At 45.6% G+C, this 20654-nt stretch overlaps 1 protein-coding gene across 1 annotated transcript in view; it reads left to right on the top strand.

Annotated features, from left to right (window-relative positions):
• LOC147685114 (cyclic nucleotide-binding domain-containing protein 2-like) overlaps positions 1-20654 on the top strand; it is an 827522-nt gene that overhangs the window by 636564 nt on the left and 170304 nt on the right. Inside the window, exon 9 of the mRNA XM_086942419.1 lies at positions 19115-19376. Within this exon, the coding sequence (XP_086798545.1) occupies positions 19115-19376 (262 nt within the window). The remainder of the gene's footprint in view (positions 1-19114; positions 19377-20654) is intronic.

A 20654-nucleotide genomic window follows, 5' to 3' on the forward strand; every position in this document is an offset into this window, starting at 1 on the left:
GGATTAAATATAGGATTGGCATTTCAGGATGATCGTTCACATAAACATATATTCTTCCTGATTGAGTAAATCAATATTTCTCCATTCTGTCAAGTCTGGTAGGTATTTATTTTTCACCTGTCGTATCTCTTCCCAAATACTTCTGGTATAGCATTCCACATCACTCAATTACTTATATGTCTCAGCTTTGTTTCCCTCCAAAGGCCAGAGTACGATGTTGCCGTCTTTCTCGGAGTTGCTGATCACAACCTGTTTCTGTATTTGCAATTTCTTGATCAAGTAATGATACTTACTTTCTATAAAATTATGTTTCTTGCTTTTGACCTTAATGTCTGTATTGAGTTTTTCAGATTGCCACGATTCTGTCATTGAATACATCAAAAGAATCTTTAGCTGACATAGGTATGAAGGTCAAAGTACGCCTAAATGTGGTATCTGCATCCCTCGTATACAACCAAGCCCGTAGTATCAAAGATTTCTTGTTCAGAAATGGGTTCACTGAGAACCATAGTTTCATTCTCTAGCTCTTTGAGTTCTTGTATTAACTTCAAATCAGAGATATGAAAATTTTCCTGATCGCTGGCAGTTTCTGGTGTATTTATCACCTTACGTTTGACTTTTCTTCCGATGGTATTTAGCCAATTTCAGATTGCGAATGTACTTGTAAATGTCCACCCTCATAGATGCATTAATGTTTATTTTCGTCTCCATTTTTGCTGTATTCCCCCTGCTGCATTTCCTACCCTCTCACCGTGTTTGGTTAAACCTTTGTCGGGCCTTTATCTTTGCCCCCTCGGTCTGAGCGTAGTGCGTCTGTCTATGCGTACAAATTCCAGTTCCTCAAATATGGATGGTTTGCTGAATCCACTCGCCGCACCAGTTGCTTCCCTTCCTCTCTCAGAATCCTTCTCAAATTCGTAACTCAGTTCTGTACCTGTCTCGGTTCGTTTTTTCTCTTGGTGCTCCGTATTGCCATCAGCTAATCTTAGTCTCTTCAAATTATCAACGCGCCTGGCAAATGTAAAGATTTGACATTGCTCGTAATCCACTCTATCCCAATGACATTTTTGCACTTTTCTATTCTTGATCGTATTTTCATGTTTTTTGACGTGAGATGATAATTCATCCCGTTTTTTTTTTCATATCATGCTCCTCATATGTACCAAATTCCTCATTTAGCTGATTAATTTGGGTTTGTAGTGCACTCCTATCTATTTCAGCATATTTCACTAGAATTTTCACAAGATAAGTGGACGCTTTCATGTTTCTACCGGCCCATTCCTTCAACATTTGGGGATTGAGGTTTTCAAAGCTTGGCCCCACAAAATTCTGAGGCCACGTGGAATGTGACCTACTTCTAGGTACTTTGTTAATAATTTAAACTCCCACCATTTTTCCTGATCACTTTTCATTCATTTCTCCAATTGCCTCAATTTGATTTTCACATTGTCTTCACTTGAGACTGCTGCCGCTGTATGTGGTCTACTTCCTCCGCCACTCACCCGTACATTGTCAAATAATTTGTGAGCAGCTGCTTTCCTCTCACGCAGCATGCTGGTGGACATTCTGCACTGTTTATTTCCTTCTCAGTGCGAGTTAATGCCCTCTCACTGGGCCCACTGAGCTTAAGGAACCACCTACCTGCTCTTCCTTCGCTTACCCACAGTGTTCAGGTTGCCCGGCCCTGGTCCTTCGACTCTTCGCTGTGTACTCTCCAGTCTCTTTGTGGGAGCGGGTCGGGAGGAGTAGCGATTACTTCTCCGAAGGGCTTCCAATTTTGGGCAGATGCTGACAATTGCTAACCTGGTAGGGGGGCTGTGAAGCGGAAACAGCCATTTCTGTGCCACTATATCAACTCCCGTCTCTCAAATAATCCTTCCGGACAGGGTGCGGACAACAGTATTCTTTTTGAATAAAGAGTTTATTCCATTGCATGAACATCCACCATGACTAGTTTTGGATACAACATTGGCCATGCTCACCTTCCCGCTCCACCATTGCTAACACATTTATTTATTTATATATATATATATATATATATATATATATATATATATATATATATATATATATATATATATATATATATAACTTACTTGCCGATAGTTGACAGGAGGTAGTTCTAATTTAGTTCTAAATTTGGTTTATCAATAACTTTAGCAGTGTTTGATGAGTCCTCACAAAAATTTCAAAACAAGTGTGGCACTCAATTTCAATTTCCAAAGCTTTATTCGATCATTAAAAAAAACAATCATAAAAGCAAATAAAATACATCACAACATTACAAATCATTTACAATATAAAATATTTGCAATCATTAGCGGAAGGAGACACAAGTTAATACGTAAAAAAATCAGGTCTTATCAGTTACTTAATTGGTTATAAGGACCATACTTTTCCTGGCGGACACAGATTTCAGAATAAAAACAGCAGTGAAAAAACACACATCTGGATGGTCAAGTGCAAATAAAAGCCTCATAGCAGATTTGGTATTGGACACAGAATATTTTTTAAAAAGCGGCTTAAGATAGACAATACGGAGGTACAGGTACAATGGACAAATAAGTAAAAAGTGCTCTGTGCTCTGCTTCGAAATTCCATCACATGGGCAGCGAATAGATGGGTGCTTTTTTATCGATGGGAAAGCCACCAAGTTATGTACAATGCCAAGTCTTAACCTGGTAAGGACATACTGGTGGGATTGCTTAGTAAGCATCTTCAGATATTTAGAAAAGCCAGAGCTATTCAGATTGTTAGAATAGTAAAATTGGTGGGTGGTGAGCTGACTGGTGACATCACCACGCAATTTAGCTTTAACCCCCAGATAGGTATTTTTAAGTTCCTTTTTAGAGATATCAGTAGCACTAGCGGGGTCTGCAGAGACATTCAGGTCAAATATGTCTCTGAATGAAGTTATAACATAATTAAGCCTTGGGATCAAGTTACAATTATCTAGGCGTAGGCAATCATTAATAATTTTCCTGGTGAAGCCAGTTTCTTCCTTAGCCCAAATCGATCTCCAGGCCATTAGTGGTCTTAAACCAATAAGGTCCGTCAAGAAGGCCAACCCAACTTCCTGGTGACCCTGTGGGGGCAGATGTTGGAAGACAAAGAAGTCTTTTTAGGAACCTATTTTCCTCCACTTGTAGATCCCCGTGACGGCAATGACCCCATAAGCCTGAGCCATATAGTGCAACTGGGGCACATCTGTGGCGATAGACGTGCAGCATATCAATTATACGTCTACTTCCTAATTTGGAGGCAAATTTAAAAACACCAAAAGCACTTTTGCCCATCTTGGCCTTGTCATTAGATATTTCCTGTGCCCACGTGCCATTACTATGGAAAGTGATGCCAAGATAGCAAAATTTATCGACCACTTGGATTTTCTGGTCTTCAATCTGAAATGTTCGTAATTTCCTAACCTTTTTCCCACACGCCATAATGAATGTTTTAGAATTGTTAATCCTTAATTTCCTCCCCCTAATAAAATCTGAAAATCTGTCCATTAGTCTCTGGAGACCAATAGGGGTTCTGGAAAGGAGGACTGTATCGTCTGCATAAAGCAGCACAGGGGTCGCGTGGCCCTCAACTAGCGAAGCATCAGAATTAACAGATTTAAGCTCGAGATCTATGGCATTGATGAAAAGGGAAAAAAGGAGTGGGGCAAGAACACATCCTTGTCTGATACCTGATTTGACCTTGATGTCATTGGCGCATTCCCCCGCTTGACCAAATCGAATCCGGGCTGATAATTTGGTGTACAATCTGGCCAGAAAATTAATGATAGCAATTGGGGCCCCCAGATCTAATAATGTAGACCACAATAACTCATGGTCCACCAGGTCAAATGCGCTAGATATATCCGCAAAGCAAAGAAACAACGATCCTTGCTTAGCCCGTGTATATTTGCCTATAATCAGTTCCAGATTGATACACTGTTCAATAGTACCGAGGCCCTTGCGGAACCCATACTGGGAATCTGCTAGAATACCATTGGCCTCGGTCCACTCCTCCAGACGTACCAAAAGTACCCTACTCATTATTTTCAGGGAGGAGTCTAGAAGGGAGATAGGTCGATAATTATTGGCCTCGCTTCTATCTCCCTTCTAATATATGGGAATAATTATAGACTCACCCCAAGTGGAGGGGATGCTTTCCATCGCTGCCGCGTTAAAAACTTTAGTCAGAAAGGGGGCCCATAGCGTTATATCAGCCTTATACAAATCAACGGGCACTCCATCTCTCCCCGGTGCCTTCCCTCTCTTGCTATTACAGATGGCCGTATCCACCTCTGTAACTGTGATATCTAGGGGTAAATTTTGGCTACAAACTTCAGGCCCAGGATATATGGTGGCATCTCCCCCTGGATTAAAAATGCCAGTAAAATGCAAAACCCAACTTTCCTCGCTAACCTGGGCTGTTAGAACAGGGTATTCCTCCTTTTTAAGGAAGGGGCTATTCACGGTATCCCAAAAGAGCTTACTGTCGGGAAGCTCTGCCGCCTTAGAAAGATTGTCCCAAGCTTCCTCACGTAGCTCTTGCTTCCTACGTTTCAAATGATTTTTATATTTTGCCCTGAGAACTGTAATAGCTCCCTTGTCCCTGATGTTACTTGTTAGAGCTTTCTTTAATTCTTGTAGGGACTTGGTGCAGCCTCCATCAAACCACCCTATGTTTTCCCTCTTTGTACTGGCCTTAGCTATTGTTAGTATCTTTTTGGTTGACTCGTTAATCTTCTTAAAACCAGCAAGAATGCATGCGGCGCCTGCGTTGACATCTAAACAACTCTGCAGCTCCTGTATACTAGCCGCCACAATTTTAATAAGCAGCCTCTCTGAATTGTCATTGCACCACTTAATCCTAAAACCATTTGTCCTACAAGGGGCTATTTCTGCAACAATCCTTCGAGGAGCTTGGTCCTTCAGTCCCCAAATGAAAATGGACATGGTGATACTCAGTTTCAAAATGCTTTATTCGGTTTGTACAAGTACAACCATATAGCAACATTCATAAATGCAGTTGAAGTCACATTTTTAAAAGATAAAAGAATAATGAAACTTTTCTAAAAACAATTACATTAATCCAAGCCAATCAAGTTAAAACCTGCAATATGTCACATATGTATACAAGAAAATAATCACTATATGTAGCAACAATTTAAACGTTTAGTGCAAGGCATGCCAGGTGAGATGGTACTAAACATGAGGCCTATGCTGGGCATAAAGTGCAATAGTATGTGCAAAATATGCAAAAATTTGACATTGTATCTAGCAGCAATTTAGAAGTTTAGTGCAAAACATGCCAAGTGAGGTAGTACAAGTCAGAGAGAGGCCTGCGCTGGGCATAAAGTGCTGTAGTATGTGCAAAAAATGCAAGGATATGACTAAAGTGCAATGTCTATATAAGCTCTTACGTATTTTAGCAGCAATTTATATACAAGAATTTAAAAAGGCATTAGTCCAGAGGGGTACAGAACCAGGTGGACAATCAATACCCGGATACAAAATATAACATAATAACCAAGGTTCATGTATAAGAGAAATGCATGGGGTTTGACAGTAGCTCACAGTTGATCAATTGGTGTCTTTACCAACGGAGATCATATAATGATTGATTTCCTGTGTCCGATGCATTTAAGAACATAGGTGGCTACACGGTAACACACATTAGGGGACGACAGGTCAAACAACAGTTGCATTGCAGCTCTTATATCACGCGTACTGTATTCTAAAAATAATTGCTTTAAATAAAACTTTCTAAAACCAGTATAAAAATTACAAAATAGTAAAAAGTGGCAGGTACTCTGTTTAGATTTCCCATTGCATGGGCACGGGCAAGACCCGGGCTTTTTTACAGTAGGGAAAGCCACCAAATGGTGGACTATACCCAGCCTCAGGCGTGCCAGAACGAAGCAATGGGAATTAATATTGACAAATGTAAGGTAAGATGGGAATCCTGTGTTTAGGTTATATTCCAGGTACAATTTAAATGTACTTTGTGTAGCATACCCTTTCATTCTAATCCCTTTTGCATGCTCCATATAGGTGGTTTTAAGGTCACGCTTCGTTAAAACGAATTCTGTTGGGATATCTTTGAAAATATCCTGACCAAAAAGGGAATTATACCAGTGAAAAATGTGTTTTAGCCAGGGGATTTTGGAGTGCTGATCCAATTTAATGCAGTCTAAAATTACTTCCTGAGTGAACTTGGTTTCATCTTTAGCCCAAATGGATCGCCAAAGGGAGAGGGGGCGTAGTGCGATCAAATCTGTGGCATGGTGTATGCCCAGCTCCCTATGGATGATTTCGTTAGATGCTGAAGCAGGAAGACATAATAAGCGTTTAAGGTACTTATTTTCTTCCTGCTGAATGGATAGGGCAATCTGTGAGTTATATCCCCATATCCCTGCTCCATATAGAGCAGAGGACATGCACCTGGAATTATAGATGGAGATCATCTCTCTTATTCTACGCCCCCCCAATTTGGAAGCGAATCTGAAGATACAGTTTGTATTTCTAGTCATCTTCATGCCTACACAGGATTGCTCGTTTACCCATCTCCCATCCCCTGAGAAAGTGATGCCTAAATAACAGAAGTGTTGCACGGACTCAAGTTTATCCCCATCAAGGAAGAATGACTTACTTTTCTTTAATTTCTTTCCACAGGTCATGGTCATAGTCTTACCCTTGTTAATTTTAAGCTTTCTGCCCTTAATAAAAATATTGAATTTGTCAATTAGCTTTTGGAGCCCATTCGCGGTCCTGGAAATCAGGACCGCGTCGTCCGCGTATAAAAGGACGGGTATTTGTTTACCATTTATCATAGGGGCGTCAGCAAAAGACTCTTGTAGGGACTGGTCGACCTGGTTTATAAAAAGGGAGAACAGCAAGGGGGCGAGAACACACCCTTGCCTAATCCCTCGGCCAATTTTAAAAAAGGGGGTGCATTCTCCATTCGGTCCAAATCTAACTTTACTTGATAAGCTGCTGTACATTCCGGCCAACAAATGAATAATTTCAGGGGGTGCGCCCATAGCAAGTAATGTTGGCCAGAGCAGTGTGTGTTCCACTAGATCGAACGCTGAGCTTAGATCGGCAAAGCACATGAACAAATTCCCTTCCTTGGCTTTTGTGTACTTGCCGATGATAAGCTCAAGGTTCACACACTGCTCCATGGTTCCTATGCCCCTACGGAACCCGTACTGAATTGGTGACAGGACATTTTTGTCCTCGACCCAGGACTCTAGTCTTCCCAGAAGCACGCGACTCAGTATTTTTAGTGACGAGTCCAAGAGGGAAATTGGGCGATAGTTTTGTGCTTCAGCCCTTGAACCTTTTTTAAAAAGTGGCACCAAAATAGATTGACCCCATGAGGTAGGTAGCTCGTCCTCAATAGCAGCATTAAAGTAGCGTGTTAAAATAGGGGCCCATAAATCAATCTTGAATTTAAAGAAGTCCACAGGGACCCCATCTGGGCCCGGGGCTTTCCCCCCCTTGCTTTTCTCAATAGCATCCCGCACCTCATTTAAAGATACTGAAAACAATAATTTCTCCCATTTAAAACAGATTGGCATTACAGTTAAAACATTAAGATCTGGTGTCGAAATAGAATCAAAGATACAATCAGAGTTAAAAATCCCAGTGAAGTGTACAATCCAGGCTTGACAACTGACATGCGAGGTGAGTTCGGGAATGTTGTCGTTCTATAAGAACGGGCTGTTTACAGTGTCCCAGAAAAGTTTATGATCTTTTGTTTCTGCAGCCTGATCTAATTTAGCCCATGCCTCGTCCTGTAGTTCTCTCTTCCGAGTGGCTAGTGCAGTTTTGTAGTTATAACGCTCATCCCTTATCTTGCAAGGGTCTCTTGGTTTGGCATCCAGCGAAATTTTTAACCTTTTTAATGACTGGGCACAATTGTCATCAAACCACGCTGTCTTAACTTTTCTTGGCTCCCGTGTTTTGCGTGTCAATGATTTCTCGATGGCTTGCGTAATAATTAGAAATTTAGACAGCAAAATTTCTGGGCATGGTGTTGTGGATAGACAGTACTCCACTTCTCCATAGCAGTTTGTGATTACATTAGTGACAATTTTAGCAGGGTCGGCTTTTGTCCATTTCACCCTTGTCCCGTTTGGCCTTCCTACAGAGATGTCCTGAATAGGTTGACCATAGGAGTTCCTTTTTGACCCCCAGCCCAGTAATTCGACAGATACACTGTTGTGGTCACTGACCGTTTGCTCAATTACCCAGACATTAATATAAGTTACAGAACTGGATACGATGATATGGTCAATAAAGGATTGGCTATTCCTTCCATGGAATGTTGGGCATCTGGCATTGTTTGCATTCATGTTGCATTCAAGAAGTTCCAGGTCATATTTGGCCAATAAATTATTCAAGGCACTGCCAAGGATGTTGTGCGGGAAATGATTGAAAACACATGTAGTTTCCCTTCCAGAATATTCCTCCCTGTGGCCGCATGCCCCCTTAAGTGCATAAGTGCATGTTTTGGTGTTGAAGTCTCCGGCCCATAAAATTACAGCTGGTTTGGATGAGCTTAATAACATTGCATCGATGGCCTGCTCGATATCAGAAATAAACATCCCCTGTCTATGCCCGGCAATGTTGTTGTAGAAATTCACTATTATTAAGTCTCTATGACCACTGTGGGCCACACGCAAAACGGAAGCATGATCTCCCAAGACTGCCTGGTCACTGACCCAAAACTCAGTCAATGTTGTGGATAGCAGCGTCACTAACCCCCCCTTGGCTCGACCAGCCTGCGAAGCCACAGCCAGCACGTTGAAAGAGGTATATCCCTCGACATATACTTCAGCTCTATCCCAAGTTTCTTGTAGGCATATGATGTCATAGCCCAGTTTGAGAAAGTCATCCCATGCGGGTGTGTTTACCTTGGAAGCTAGACCGGCTATGTTCCACGTGATAACCCTCAATGATTCTTCCCTGGGTACTTGAGGTGGAATAATATCTATTGTGGCTGACGATAGTATTTGGTCGCCCAGGTGATTTTCAACAGTACAAGTGCTGTTATCTATCATAGTCAGGTCGTTTGGACTGATTGCAGGGTTATCAATGTGGGGTTCATTTGCGGGGAGAATTTCAACAGTACCAGTGCAAATGGTGTTGGCTGTCATGGTTAGATTGTTTAAACTTATTACAGAAGTGTCTGTGTGGGATTCACTTTCTCCGACAGATGTGTTCGCGAGTCAATCATTTTCGTCTAGGGAGTTGAATATCTGGAATCTGTTTGATGTTGGGACTGCGAATTGACCATAGATGTTATTTCCAGGCCCGATGGCATTGTGGTAATTAAGGTAATTAGGGTTAGGCATTCTGTACAATTCCATAGGTGGTTGTGGAACATGCTGATTGCTAAAGTCATGAAGGGTCAAGGGATACCCGGCTGATTGTACTGGTGCCTGCTGTGCAAGTGGGTAAGGTGTGTTAATTGCTCTGGGATGTTTAAAGTTCTGCACCGGAATCTTGAACCCCACCAGATTTCTATAAAAGTAGTCCAAAGGGAACAGGGTTGTGTTGTAATCATTGTCTGAAGGAATGGGCGCGTTCAGGATGGAATCTCTTGCCCATTCAGTGGTTTTATAGTTTATGATTACACAGTCCCCATTTATTTCCTTTTTGCTAGGGCCCACCCACCCTACCCTCTGGGTTGAAATGATCTGGCCTGCACCACTTAAGGGGAAACCACAATTATGGACAAGCCAGTGTAAAATTTTGTTTTTAAGTGTTTCGCTATTTTCGAATTGGGAGGGTTTGAGTTTTGGTACATTGGCAAGAATTGCCACGAAAGGCCTGCTTTCTGGTGGGAGATTGATCATGGCGGGAATAATATTATTATAGTAGCTACGCGCCGGTGGGTTCCTGCTTACTGGATTGTAGTCCTTGGGCACCTCCCCAGTTGCTCTGTAAGAAGTGGATGGGGTTGGGCCGTTGGTGGCGCTACTTTGTGAATTTGCGGTTTTACTGGTAGTTGCTGGGGGATTCGTATTTCTAACTGGTGGAGCCTGTGGTTTAGATATGATACAATTATGGTCGCTAAGGGCCAAGTCTAAAATAATCGGGACATCACAGAAAATGCTGATATTCTCGGTAATCAACACATGATCAATGACAGTGTCTGAGTTCCTACCAGTAAAAGTCGGGACAGGGTTACTCTCACTATCTTTTGCAGGCTGATAAATTAACAGATCAAATTTAAGCAAAAGTGAGTTAAGCACTCACTTTAGCTGCTGTCTGGAAAGTTTTGGGGTGATCCGTCAAGTGGGGGTCGAGAAAAAGAGGGATCTCAAAAAGGCGTTGTCTCCATGCAGTTGCCCATAGAGATTTTAGACATGACTAAAGCCCGAACCGCTGAACAGAAATACACCAAATTTGGTAGAGAGGTAGTTCTTGGTCCAGAAAGAGCACTTTTAGTGCTTTGGTATGAATCCTTTCAGTAGTTTCTGAGATATTGAAAGAAAACCAAATTTGTATATCCAGGGACACAGATCCTCCGCGAAGCCAACCGATCACGTGCAGACATCTGATTGGCTGCCCACTCTTCAACCAAGAAGTGTTGGCAGGCATTTTTGGACTCTGACCCAGCTGAGTCCCAAACAAGAAGGTTTAAAAATAAGAGAAGGGGGTAGGGTAGGAAGTTACTATTCTAACTCCAGGGGGTGCAACAGTAGGGTAAGTGTTGGACAGTGTAGGGGTAAAAATTACTATTTTAACTCCAGGGAGTGCAACAGTAGGTAGGGTAAGGGTTGGATAGTGTAGGGGTACTATGCGTTGTAATGGTATGCGTTGTAATGACATGCAATGTAATGCCTGCGTTGTAGTGTCATGCATTGTAATGTCATGCGTTGTAATAACATGCACTGTAATGGTTGCGTTGTAGTGACATGCGTTGTAAAGGACGTTGCGATGTAATGACTGCGTTGTAAATGTAGTGCGATGTGATGACTGTGTTGTAAAGGTTGTTTCCCTTCCAGCCGTGGTGAGTCCTAAGCGCAACTGACATCTTTGCCATTGTTCAGCCACGCTTGTGGTGCAACAGTTAAAAGTTAACAATGCTTGCGAGGTCTCGTGACACCACGACCACATACTACAGTACTGAACAATCCTTTTATTACAACACTTCTGTATTTTTGTGGGCATATTTTAAAGTTTTCAATGGTTTTATTTTTTTGATAATCTTGCATTTGTTAAAAATGCAAAAAACATTTAAAGTAAATATTGCTGGATTTTAGGCATCTTGTTTTTGCCTTGTTGGAGAGGTTTTTCTCTCCATTTTTAAAAGTCATCGCTAAGGGTGAAGAAGTTGTGACGTAGGTTGGACTGTTCAGTATTTAGGAATATTTTTGAAGATCCTTAGGTAGAGAACGACTGTTCCTGTCCATGCTGATATTAAGTAACGTGCTAAGCTATGTAACCTTATTCCTCTGAAAGAACCCAACCCTAATCAATGTTGGAGGCCTCGACTGTAATGCCTTGGTTGAAGGACATTTCAAGTGTTCAAAATCAATGTCCATGATTATGGAATAAAGGAGACTAAATTAAAGCTCAATCAATCAATCAGGAGTTTGTTAAAGCGCGACTACTCACCCGTGAGGGTCTCAAGGCGCTAGGGGTGGGGGGGGGGGGGGCGGGGGGTGCAGGTTCCATTCCATCAAGGAGGGGGTCTGTCGAAGAGCCAGGTTTTGAGGTTTCTTGCGAAGATGGGGAGCGATGTTGTCTGTCTGAGGTGGAGCGGAAGGGCGTTCCATGCTTTAGCCGCGAGGAAGGGGAAGGAGCGGGCTCCCGATCTGGTCTTTCTGGTGCGAGGGACCACGGCATAGGAAAGCTGGGCTGATCGTAGGGTCCTTTGGGGTGCATGGAATTTGAGTCGGCTGTTCAGGTATGCTGGTCCGGTGCCGTGTAGGGCCTTGTGTGCGTGGGTGAGCATCTTAAAGGTGATTCTCGCCTCGACTGGGAGCCAGTGGAGTGTGCGCAGGTGCTGGGAGATGTGGCAGTGTTTTGGCAGGTTGAGGACCAGTCTTGCGGCGGCGTTCTGGATGTTCTGTAGCTTGCGAATGAGGTTTTTGTTTATTCCGGCGTAGAGTGCGTTGCCGTAGTCGAGTCTGCTGGTGACCAGGGCGTGAGTGACTGTCTTTCGGTGTTTCGAGGGGGATCCATTTTAAGGTCTTACAAAGGAGGCGGAGGGTGTGGAAGCAGGAAGATGAGACAGAGTTGATCTGGCGGTCCCTTTTGCGCTCGGAGTCCAGGATGATTCCCAGGTTGTGTGCGTGGTCTGTGGGGGTTGGTGGGTTTCCGAGGGCTTTGGGCCACCAGGTGTCGCTCCAGGCGTCGGGGTTTGGGCCCATGATGAGTACTTCTGTTTTGTTGGTGTTTAGTTGTAGGCAGCTGTTTTTCATCCATTTGGCGACGGCTTCCATGCCTTCTCGAAAGTTGCGTCTGGCGGTGTTGGGCTCGTTGGAAAGGGAGCTGGGTGTCGTCTGCGTATGACACGATGTTGAGTCTGTAGGTTTTGACGATGTGAGCAAGTGGAGCCATGTAGACGTTGAAGAGCGTCGGGCTGAGGGAGGAGCCCTGGGGGACTCCGCAGATGGTAGGTGTGCGGTCCGAGAGGAAAGGGGGGAGTCTGACCCGCTGTGTCCTGCCGGAGAGGAAGGAGCAGATCCAGTCGAGGGCCTTGTCCTGGATTCCTGCATCGTAGAGTCTGCGTATTAGGGTGCGGTGGGAGACTGTGTCGAACACCGCTGATAGGTCGAGGAGGATGAGGGCTACTGTTTCTCCTTTGTCCAGTAAGGTGCGGATGTCGTCTGTTGCGGCGAGGATGGCGGTTTCCGTACTGTGGTTTTTTCTGAAGCCGGATTGGGAAGAGTCGAGGATGTTGTGTTCTTCAATCAGACCCCCCAGGATATAGCGGCATGGATTCGCAAATTTAGCGGCACAAAAATGGAAATTTTGCGGCACAAATATGGACATTTTGCGGCAATTTTGCGGCATTTTATTTGGCCATTTTTCCTACAACAAACACAGATATCTTAGCTTTTTTAGTTATTTAACAACATGAAGCTATGTATATTTGGTTTAATTACAATGTAGACACTTTGTTTCCCTCGAAAAGCATTCTCTCCCTTCTTGCTGTGAGTTGTACCGTGTTCCTTGCAGGCGTTTGCACGGCATTTGCACGGATCGGCCGATTTCACGATTTTTTTGCAAATCGCGAAATCGCTATAAGCTGGAGGGTCTGGTTAACAAGCGTACTCGCGGCGGGGAGCAGCCCCCCCCCCCCCCCGGAACTGCAGACAAGGGATCATAAATAGTCTCGAGCCGCTGGTCCATTTTTGGTAGCAAGCAAGGACAGTGCTCCTCCCTGGCGTAGCTTGGGAAAGACACTGATAACGTTAAAGAAAGATTCGACTTCTATAACACTTTACACTGCCACACTGCCATTGGAGAAAACGGCATGGGTAACCGACAAAAAAAACTGACACTATCTTACACTATCAGTGGTCACAAGTCCAGGTTCCTGTGTAGGAGTAGACCTCTCAAAGCCTGGGTATCAAAGCTGTAACGTGCATGAAAAAGCAATGGTAGTGGACTTAAGAGATACCAGCATGAAGCTGCGCAATCTCTCAGGTGTAAGGTGTGGCAAGTGACCGAGTGCTGCTGTAGAGTGAAGTAGGTCTAAAGTGACAACTCACAGGGCAGAAGAGACAGCTGGCAGCTTAGAGTTCGAAAATGAAAGCTGAAGAAGAATTTGTAGAGCTGTTTGCAGAGAAAACAATATCTTAATGGTTTCTAATATCGATTAACTTGATCTGAAAAAATTATTGTGGTGTTAACGTGCACTCGGTTATTCCTCCAGCTCCTCTCCCTTTCTTTCCTCCTGCAGACCCCCCTCCCCCTTTCGCTCTCTCACTCTCCCTCTCTCTTCCTCCCTCCTCCCTCTCTCTCTCTCTCCCTGTCTCTCTTCCTCCCTCCCTGTCTCTCTTTCTTTCTCTTCTCTCTCTCTCCGTTCCCCATTCAGATGTTCCTTCCTCTAGTTTCTATTCTCTCTCTTCCCCCCTCCTCCCTCTCTCTCTCTCTCTCTCTCCCTGTCTCTTCCTCCCTCCCTGTCTGTCTTTCTTTCTCTTCTCTCTCTCTCCGTTCCCCCCTTCAGATGTTCCTTCCTCTAGTTTCTATTCTCTCTGTTACTCCTCCAGCTCCTCTCCACACTCCCTTTCTGTCCTCCTGCAGCCCTCCCTCCCCCCGTTCTCCCTCTCTCTCTCTTCCTCCCTCTCCCTGTCTCTCTTCCTCCCTCCCTGTCTCTCTTTCTTTCTCTTCTCTCTCTCCGTTCCCCCCTTCAGATGTTCCTTCCTCAAGTTTCTATTCTCTCTGTTACTCCTCTAGCTCCCCCCTCTCTCTCCGTCCCCCCTTCAGACGCTCCTTCCTCCATCTTCCAGCAGTCACCGGGCTGGAGCAGTCTCTAATCCGCGAGGACAGATTCCTGCCAGGGCGAGGTGCGCCTCCTGCCGAGAGAGCCCCGTAGCCCCTCTCGGAGAAGGGCCATCAACATTTCATTGTCACGGTGGATTACGGGAGCCGTAATGAGGGGATTAGCGGGGCCCTCGAGTTTTCAGGCCGAGGGCCTCTCCTCCTGTGACCTCACCCTGATGATAGCCGTAGAGTGCGCGGGGCCTAAACTGGAAAAAAAACCTCACCGGATCCAACATATCAAACGCCCATTTCATGCATCCGGTTTGTATGGAGTGCCCAAGGATGCGTTAAACAATCAAAGGCTACACGTTCTAAAGATAACTGCACTCTGGACACCGCCAAACCGGGGTTGGACCAGGTAACTGTAGCCCGAGGTCTTCAGATGCGAGATGGAAAGGAGACGTTGCTGCTGACTGGCTACAAAAACGGCGGATTTTGCGGCCGTTTTTGTAAATATCGCGGCATTTGCGCGGATCGGATGATTTCGCAACTTTTTTTGCAAATCGCGAAATCGCGATAAGCTGGAGGGTCTGTTCAATGAATGTGGCGAGTTGGCTGTTGATGGCTTTCTCGATGACTTTCGCTGGGAACGGGAGCAGGGAGATGGGTCTGTAGTTTTTGAGGTCGGTGGGGTCCGCTGAGGGTTTCTTCAGGAGGGGGTTGACCTCGGCGTGTTTCCAGTCGTCGGGGAACGAGGCGGTCGCCAGGGAGCGGTTGATGGTGTGGCAGAGCATGGGTGCGATGGTGTTGGCGGCTCTGTTGAAGATGTGGTGGGGGCCCCTGAGTGGATTGACTTCATTGTCTTCAGTGTGTCTTCGGTGGTGAGGGCTGTCCAGTCATCAATCGCTGGTTTCCGGATGTCGGAGGTGGTTGGTGAGGGTTCAGTGTGTTGGTTGTCTTCGTCGAAGTTGTCGTAGATGCTCTTGATTTTGTGGTGGAAAAAGATGCTGAGTTTGTCACAGAGATTTAGAAAAGGGGGTGGTGCATACAGCCAGGTTCTGAAACTGGGATGGTGCAGTGAGCTAAAAAACGGTGTTGGATCTAGCCCTGATCTCTTGACTGGGTGAGAGCTTTCTGCTTAATTCAGAGACTCTGTCCCTCACCACCCCTTGTTGTAAATATTTTTGTCCACCCTAAGCGTGGAAGGGTATTCTCAGATGTGAGACCCTTGCTCATTGCACCATCAGGATTCAAGCAAACCGGGCCGAAGACGGCTGTAATGCCAGAAACCGGTCCCCGGGAGCTTGTTTCCTTCCCAGTGTAAGAATTGGCTTTTGTAGTTTGGTTTGCCCTGTTCCCATCATGCACTGGGACAGGAACAGACTAATTTGCATACAGCCAGGTTCTGAAACTGGGATGGTGCAGTGAGCTAAAAAACGGTGTTGGATCTAGCCCTGATCTCTTGACTGGGTGAGAGCTTTCTGCTTAATTCAGAGACTCTGTCCCTCACCACCCCTTGTTGTAAATATTTTTGTCCACCCTAAGCGTGGAAGGGTATTCTCAGATGTGAGACCCTTGCTCATTGCACCATCAGGATTCAAGCAAACCGGGCCGAAGACGGCTGTAATGCCAGAAACCGGTCCCCGGGAGCTTGTTTCCTTCCCAGTGTAAGAATTGGCTTTTGTAGTTTGGTTTGCCCTGTTCCCATCATGCACTGGGACAGGAACAGACTAATTTGCATACAGCCAGGTTCTGAAACTGGGATGGTGCAGTGAGCTAAAAAACGGTGTTGGATCTAGCCCTGATCTCTTGACTGGGTGAGAGCTTTCTGCTTAATTCAGAGACTCTGTCCCTCACCACCCCTTGTTGTAAATATTTTTGTCCACCCTAAGCGTGGAAGGGTATTCTCAGATGTGAGACCCTTGCTCATTGCACCATCAGGATTCAAGCAAACCGGGCCGAAGACGGCTGTAATGCCAGAAACCGGTCCCCGGGAGCTTGTTTCCTTCCCAGTGTAAGAATTGGCTTTTGTAGTTTGGTTTGCCCTGTTCCCATCATGCACTGGGACCGGAACAGACTAATTTGCATACAGCCAGGTTCTGAAACTGGGATGGTGCAGTGAGCTAAAAAACGGTGTTGGATCTAGCCCTGATCTCTTGACTGGGTGAGAGCTTTCTGCTTAATTCAGAGACTCTGTCCCTCACCACCCCTTGTTGTAAATGAGTTTGTCACAGAAGTCTTGTGAGGGAGGGATGTCGGTAGACTCGCTGGTGGGTTGGGCGAACTCCTTGATGATGCTGAAGAGTTCCTTGCTGTTGTGTGCGTGGGTGGAGAATCTGTCTTCAATCGCTTTTTTCCTCGTTTCTCTGATGAGTTGATGGTGGGCATTGGTGGCGGCTCTGAAGTTGTTGTGGGCTTCTGTGGATTTGGTGTTTCTCCAGGTCTTTTCGAGGCGGCGGCATGTGCGCCTGGACTCTCGAAGTTCGGTGGTAAACCATCTGGCTTTCTTGGCACGGGTATTGTTGTTTTTCTTGAGGGGGGCTATGGTGTTGGTGCTGTCCGAGATCCATCAATGCAGGGTTCGGGCTGCGGTGTTGGGGTCATCGTTTTCCGCGATGGTTGGGGTGGAGTTGTTGAGTGAGGAGGTGAGCTGGTCATCGGTGATTTTGGTCCAGTTTCTTTGTGGAAGCAGGTGCTGGTGTCTGTGGATGGTGGGTGTTCTGAAGGTGAAGTGGACGCAACAATGGTCGGTCCATGGGAGTTTGGTGGTGTGGCTGAAGGTGATGGAGTTTCCTGTAGTGAAGAGGGGGTCGAGGGTGTGTCCTGCTGAGTGCGTGGGCTCGGTCACAATCTGGCGGAGTCCAATGTTGTGGAGGTTGTCCAGGAGGCATGTGGTGTTGGGGTCCAGTTGATTGTCGAGGTGGAAGTTGAGGTCTCCCAGCAGGGTGTAGTTGGTGGATGCGATGGCCTGCGTGGAGATAATGTCCGTGATGGAGTTGGCGAAGGGTCCGCGGGGTCCAGGGGGTCGGTAGATGAGGGTTCCTCGGAGGGCGGCGGTGGGGCTGGCCAGTATCTTGAAGTGAAGGTGTTCCATCAGTTTTGTGGACTCGTCAGGGAGTGTGCTCAGGCGGAGGCTGGATTTGTGGACGATGGCGATTCCTCCTCCTGGGTGAGTGGGGCGGTCCTTCCTGGAGATCTTGTATCCTTGGGGGATGGCGATGGCGATGTCCGGTCCCGAGGTGGAGTTGGTCCAGGTTTCGGTGAAGAATGCTACATCTGGGGTGGTGCTGTCGAGGAGGTCCCAGATTTCTGTGGCGTGTTTGTGGAGGGATCGGACGTTGAGGAGCATGCATTGCAGGGTCTTCGGTTCGGTTGTGTTCTTGTGGACGGGTTGTGCTGGATCCGTGTTCTTGGCGGTGCTGCAGGTGTGCCGGCAGCGGTGACAGCTGAAGGGTCCATGGGTGTCGGCTGGTGATGCTAGCTTGCAGTTGTTGTTGCAGCCTGGGTTGAGTGCGTGGAGTGCTGCTGGGTCGTAGCGTTGGCGGGACGGAGGTCCAGGGTTCCTGGTACTGGTCGCGGACGGGTCGCAGACGGGCGCAGACGTGCTTGCCTTTGACGCGCCTTCGGTGCACCATTAAGTAGGGGTCGGGGAGGGCTGGACAGCTGGGAGGCGGGGGCGGGAGCGGGGAGGGGAGCTGGATTGGGCCGGTCGCGCTGGGGGGGGGAGGGGCCGCGGGGGCAGCAGCGGCGGGGAAAGGTAAAGGGAGGAAAGAAGGGATAAAGAAAAAAGGGAAAATAAGCAGAAATAAGGCACAAAAGAGCAGAGATGCAGAAAGGTGAAAGATAGAAAAGGTAGAAAAACGAGTGAAAACGAGTGAAGGAGCAGAGGGAGAGAAAGGGAAAATGGGCAGAAATAAGGCACAAAAGAGCAGAGGTGCAGAAAGGTGAAAGATAGAAAGGGGAGAAAAACGAGTGAAGTAGCAGAAAGAAAAAAAGGAGACAGAGGTCCACTGGACCACCAGGGATGAGGCGCAGGGAAACCTGCGGGTGGAGGAGGGCCTCGATCACCAACACTCAAGAGTGCAGGGGCAGGGGCACCTCACTTAATGGTGGAGCTGCGAGGGTGGGAGAGCAATTTCACTGACAAAGCTGATTTATTAATCACCCACTCCACCACAATAGTGACAAAAACATAGAGATTTGACTAGAAACCATATGGCTGTAAGTAAAGATTGAAAGTTTAGGTGGGCGGAAGAATGCAATTATTATTAGGATCAGATTTACACTGGAAATTGCTACCTCTTATTTTCTCACACAACCCCAAATTAAATACTACTTCAAAAGCATACCTCCCCTAACATGGGTTACAACTAATCTCTCACTGTTCCCTTTTCCTACATGTATTCTCCTCAATCACATTAGCATTTCCCTGTCTGAATATGTAAATATGATAATTATATGTACTGTTATGTATTGTCTTGTATTGCCTATTTATTCATCATGATATCACAGCCTCATCTTCTTGATGTTATCCACCACAGTTGCTTATAATCTATGAACTGTAATCCGGTTGCTGTGTGCAGCAGTCAAGATGCTCCTGCTGCTCAACAAAGAATATTAAAATACAGTAAATCAGTAAGTAATAGTTTATCATTTGTGATTTGCAGAAACAGTGAGCAACCCGAGGGAGAGGCCCCCACAAAAAGCCAGAAGCCTAGTGCCTGACATACAAAGCCCTCGTGGCACCTTTCCAGCTTCCCCCACCCTTGTGCATTCACCCAAAGCTTTGTGGGATAGCTATGCTCCTACTTTGGTGAAGACTCCATTGATGCTGCCCAGTGTGACAAAAGCTTACAGGAAACATGAATTCTTGAACTATGTGAATGACAAGGAAGACAGAGAAGAGGAATCTTTGACTGCAAGAAGCAAGTAAGTCCAAAAAATGTATACTTCACCTACAAATAGAGCTTTACTTGATGTCTTGTCTTATGTGGCACACACATCTTGGAACTTTGTTGCATTATGCACGATACACATGGAAAAAAGTAGGCATAAATGATTCATAGACTGCGCCATGGCGTTAAGTGTCCAGCGCGTGCACTGGGGATGAATCAATTGGAGACAGCGCATGTGGATGCAGAATGGCAAGCCCATTGGCCTACCTGGCATTATTTGAACCCGAACAGGAAAGGCAACCGGGGCTAGGAATGGAAAGCAAAGGGGGTGATAAAAGTTTAGATGGCACACTGTTGCCTGGGTTGGTGGTGAATTTGTGTGGGGTAAGTGAAAGTAAACATGTAGTAACTGAGTATATTGTCACAGCAGGGGCCTTGAAGGCCTTGAAGAAGGAGAGCCTAAGAAAAAATTTACATCATGAGTTTGCAGTAGTGACAAAGTTAGATGGAAAAATGGCTGCTGTGTGATTTTTGGCAGTGGGGCGGCAGTGGAGGCCCAAGTCCAGGTAGCCATGTGGGGCCAAAGATATGTGAATGGACAAGCTGGCGGTCACATAGTGGAGTAGAGATTGTAGGCTCCAGCTCTATGTAGATGGGGTTCCAGAAAGTAAGGAATGAATGAGAAATATTGGAAAGGCTATAACTGTCCAAGAAATGGGATGGTAAATTCAAGAGATCAACAGTCTTGTGGGTGATGTCTGTCCACAGGCCATAAAGTAAGGGGTTCCCTTTTGGTTCTCCCCAACAAACCTAAATAAAATTGGAAAGTTCTTAATATCTCTGATGATCTGCAACTACATGTAAGCCAGATTTGGAGGATGGCATGCACAGCAAGACAAGCTGTATGTTTATTATTATTATTCGGCTGAAAGGAGTGTAATAACAGCCATCCCCACACTACTCTAAGGAGGTCCAATCTTACCTAGCCGTCCTCTGGGGATCTGGACTAACAACACAAAGTAGGCCTTCAGTGCGACAGAGAAACATAGAAGCCTACTTTTCACTAAGGATTGGTTGTTCAAAATTCACAAACCCTTGCAGCCTCTGGCTGCAAGGTTTTACATTCTCATATCTTCTGTAGGTGGTTGCTAGTTATAACAGTCAGACCTCAGGTAAAATAGACTTTACTTCCCAGTGGCATACATGTCCCCTACAGGGAGCTCAGTCTTCTATTGTACATTTTTATGAAGAATTCCAATAGTGTTAATGAGCAATTTATTTTTGGTAACTAGTCAAGGCCTATTCCTTGTCC

This window comes from Lissotriton vulgaris, chromosome 10, assembly GCF_964263255.1.
Source record: "Lissotriton vulgaris chromosome 10, aLisVul1.2, whole genome shotgun sequence".
Lineage (NCBI taxonomy): Eukaryota > Metazoa > Chordata > Amphibia > Caudata > Salamandridae > Lissotriton > Lissotriton vulgaris.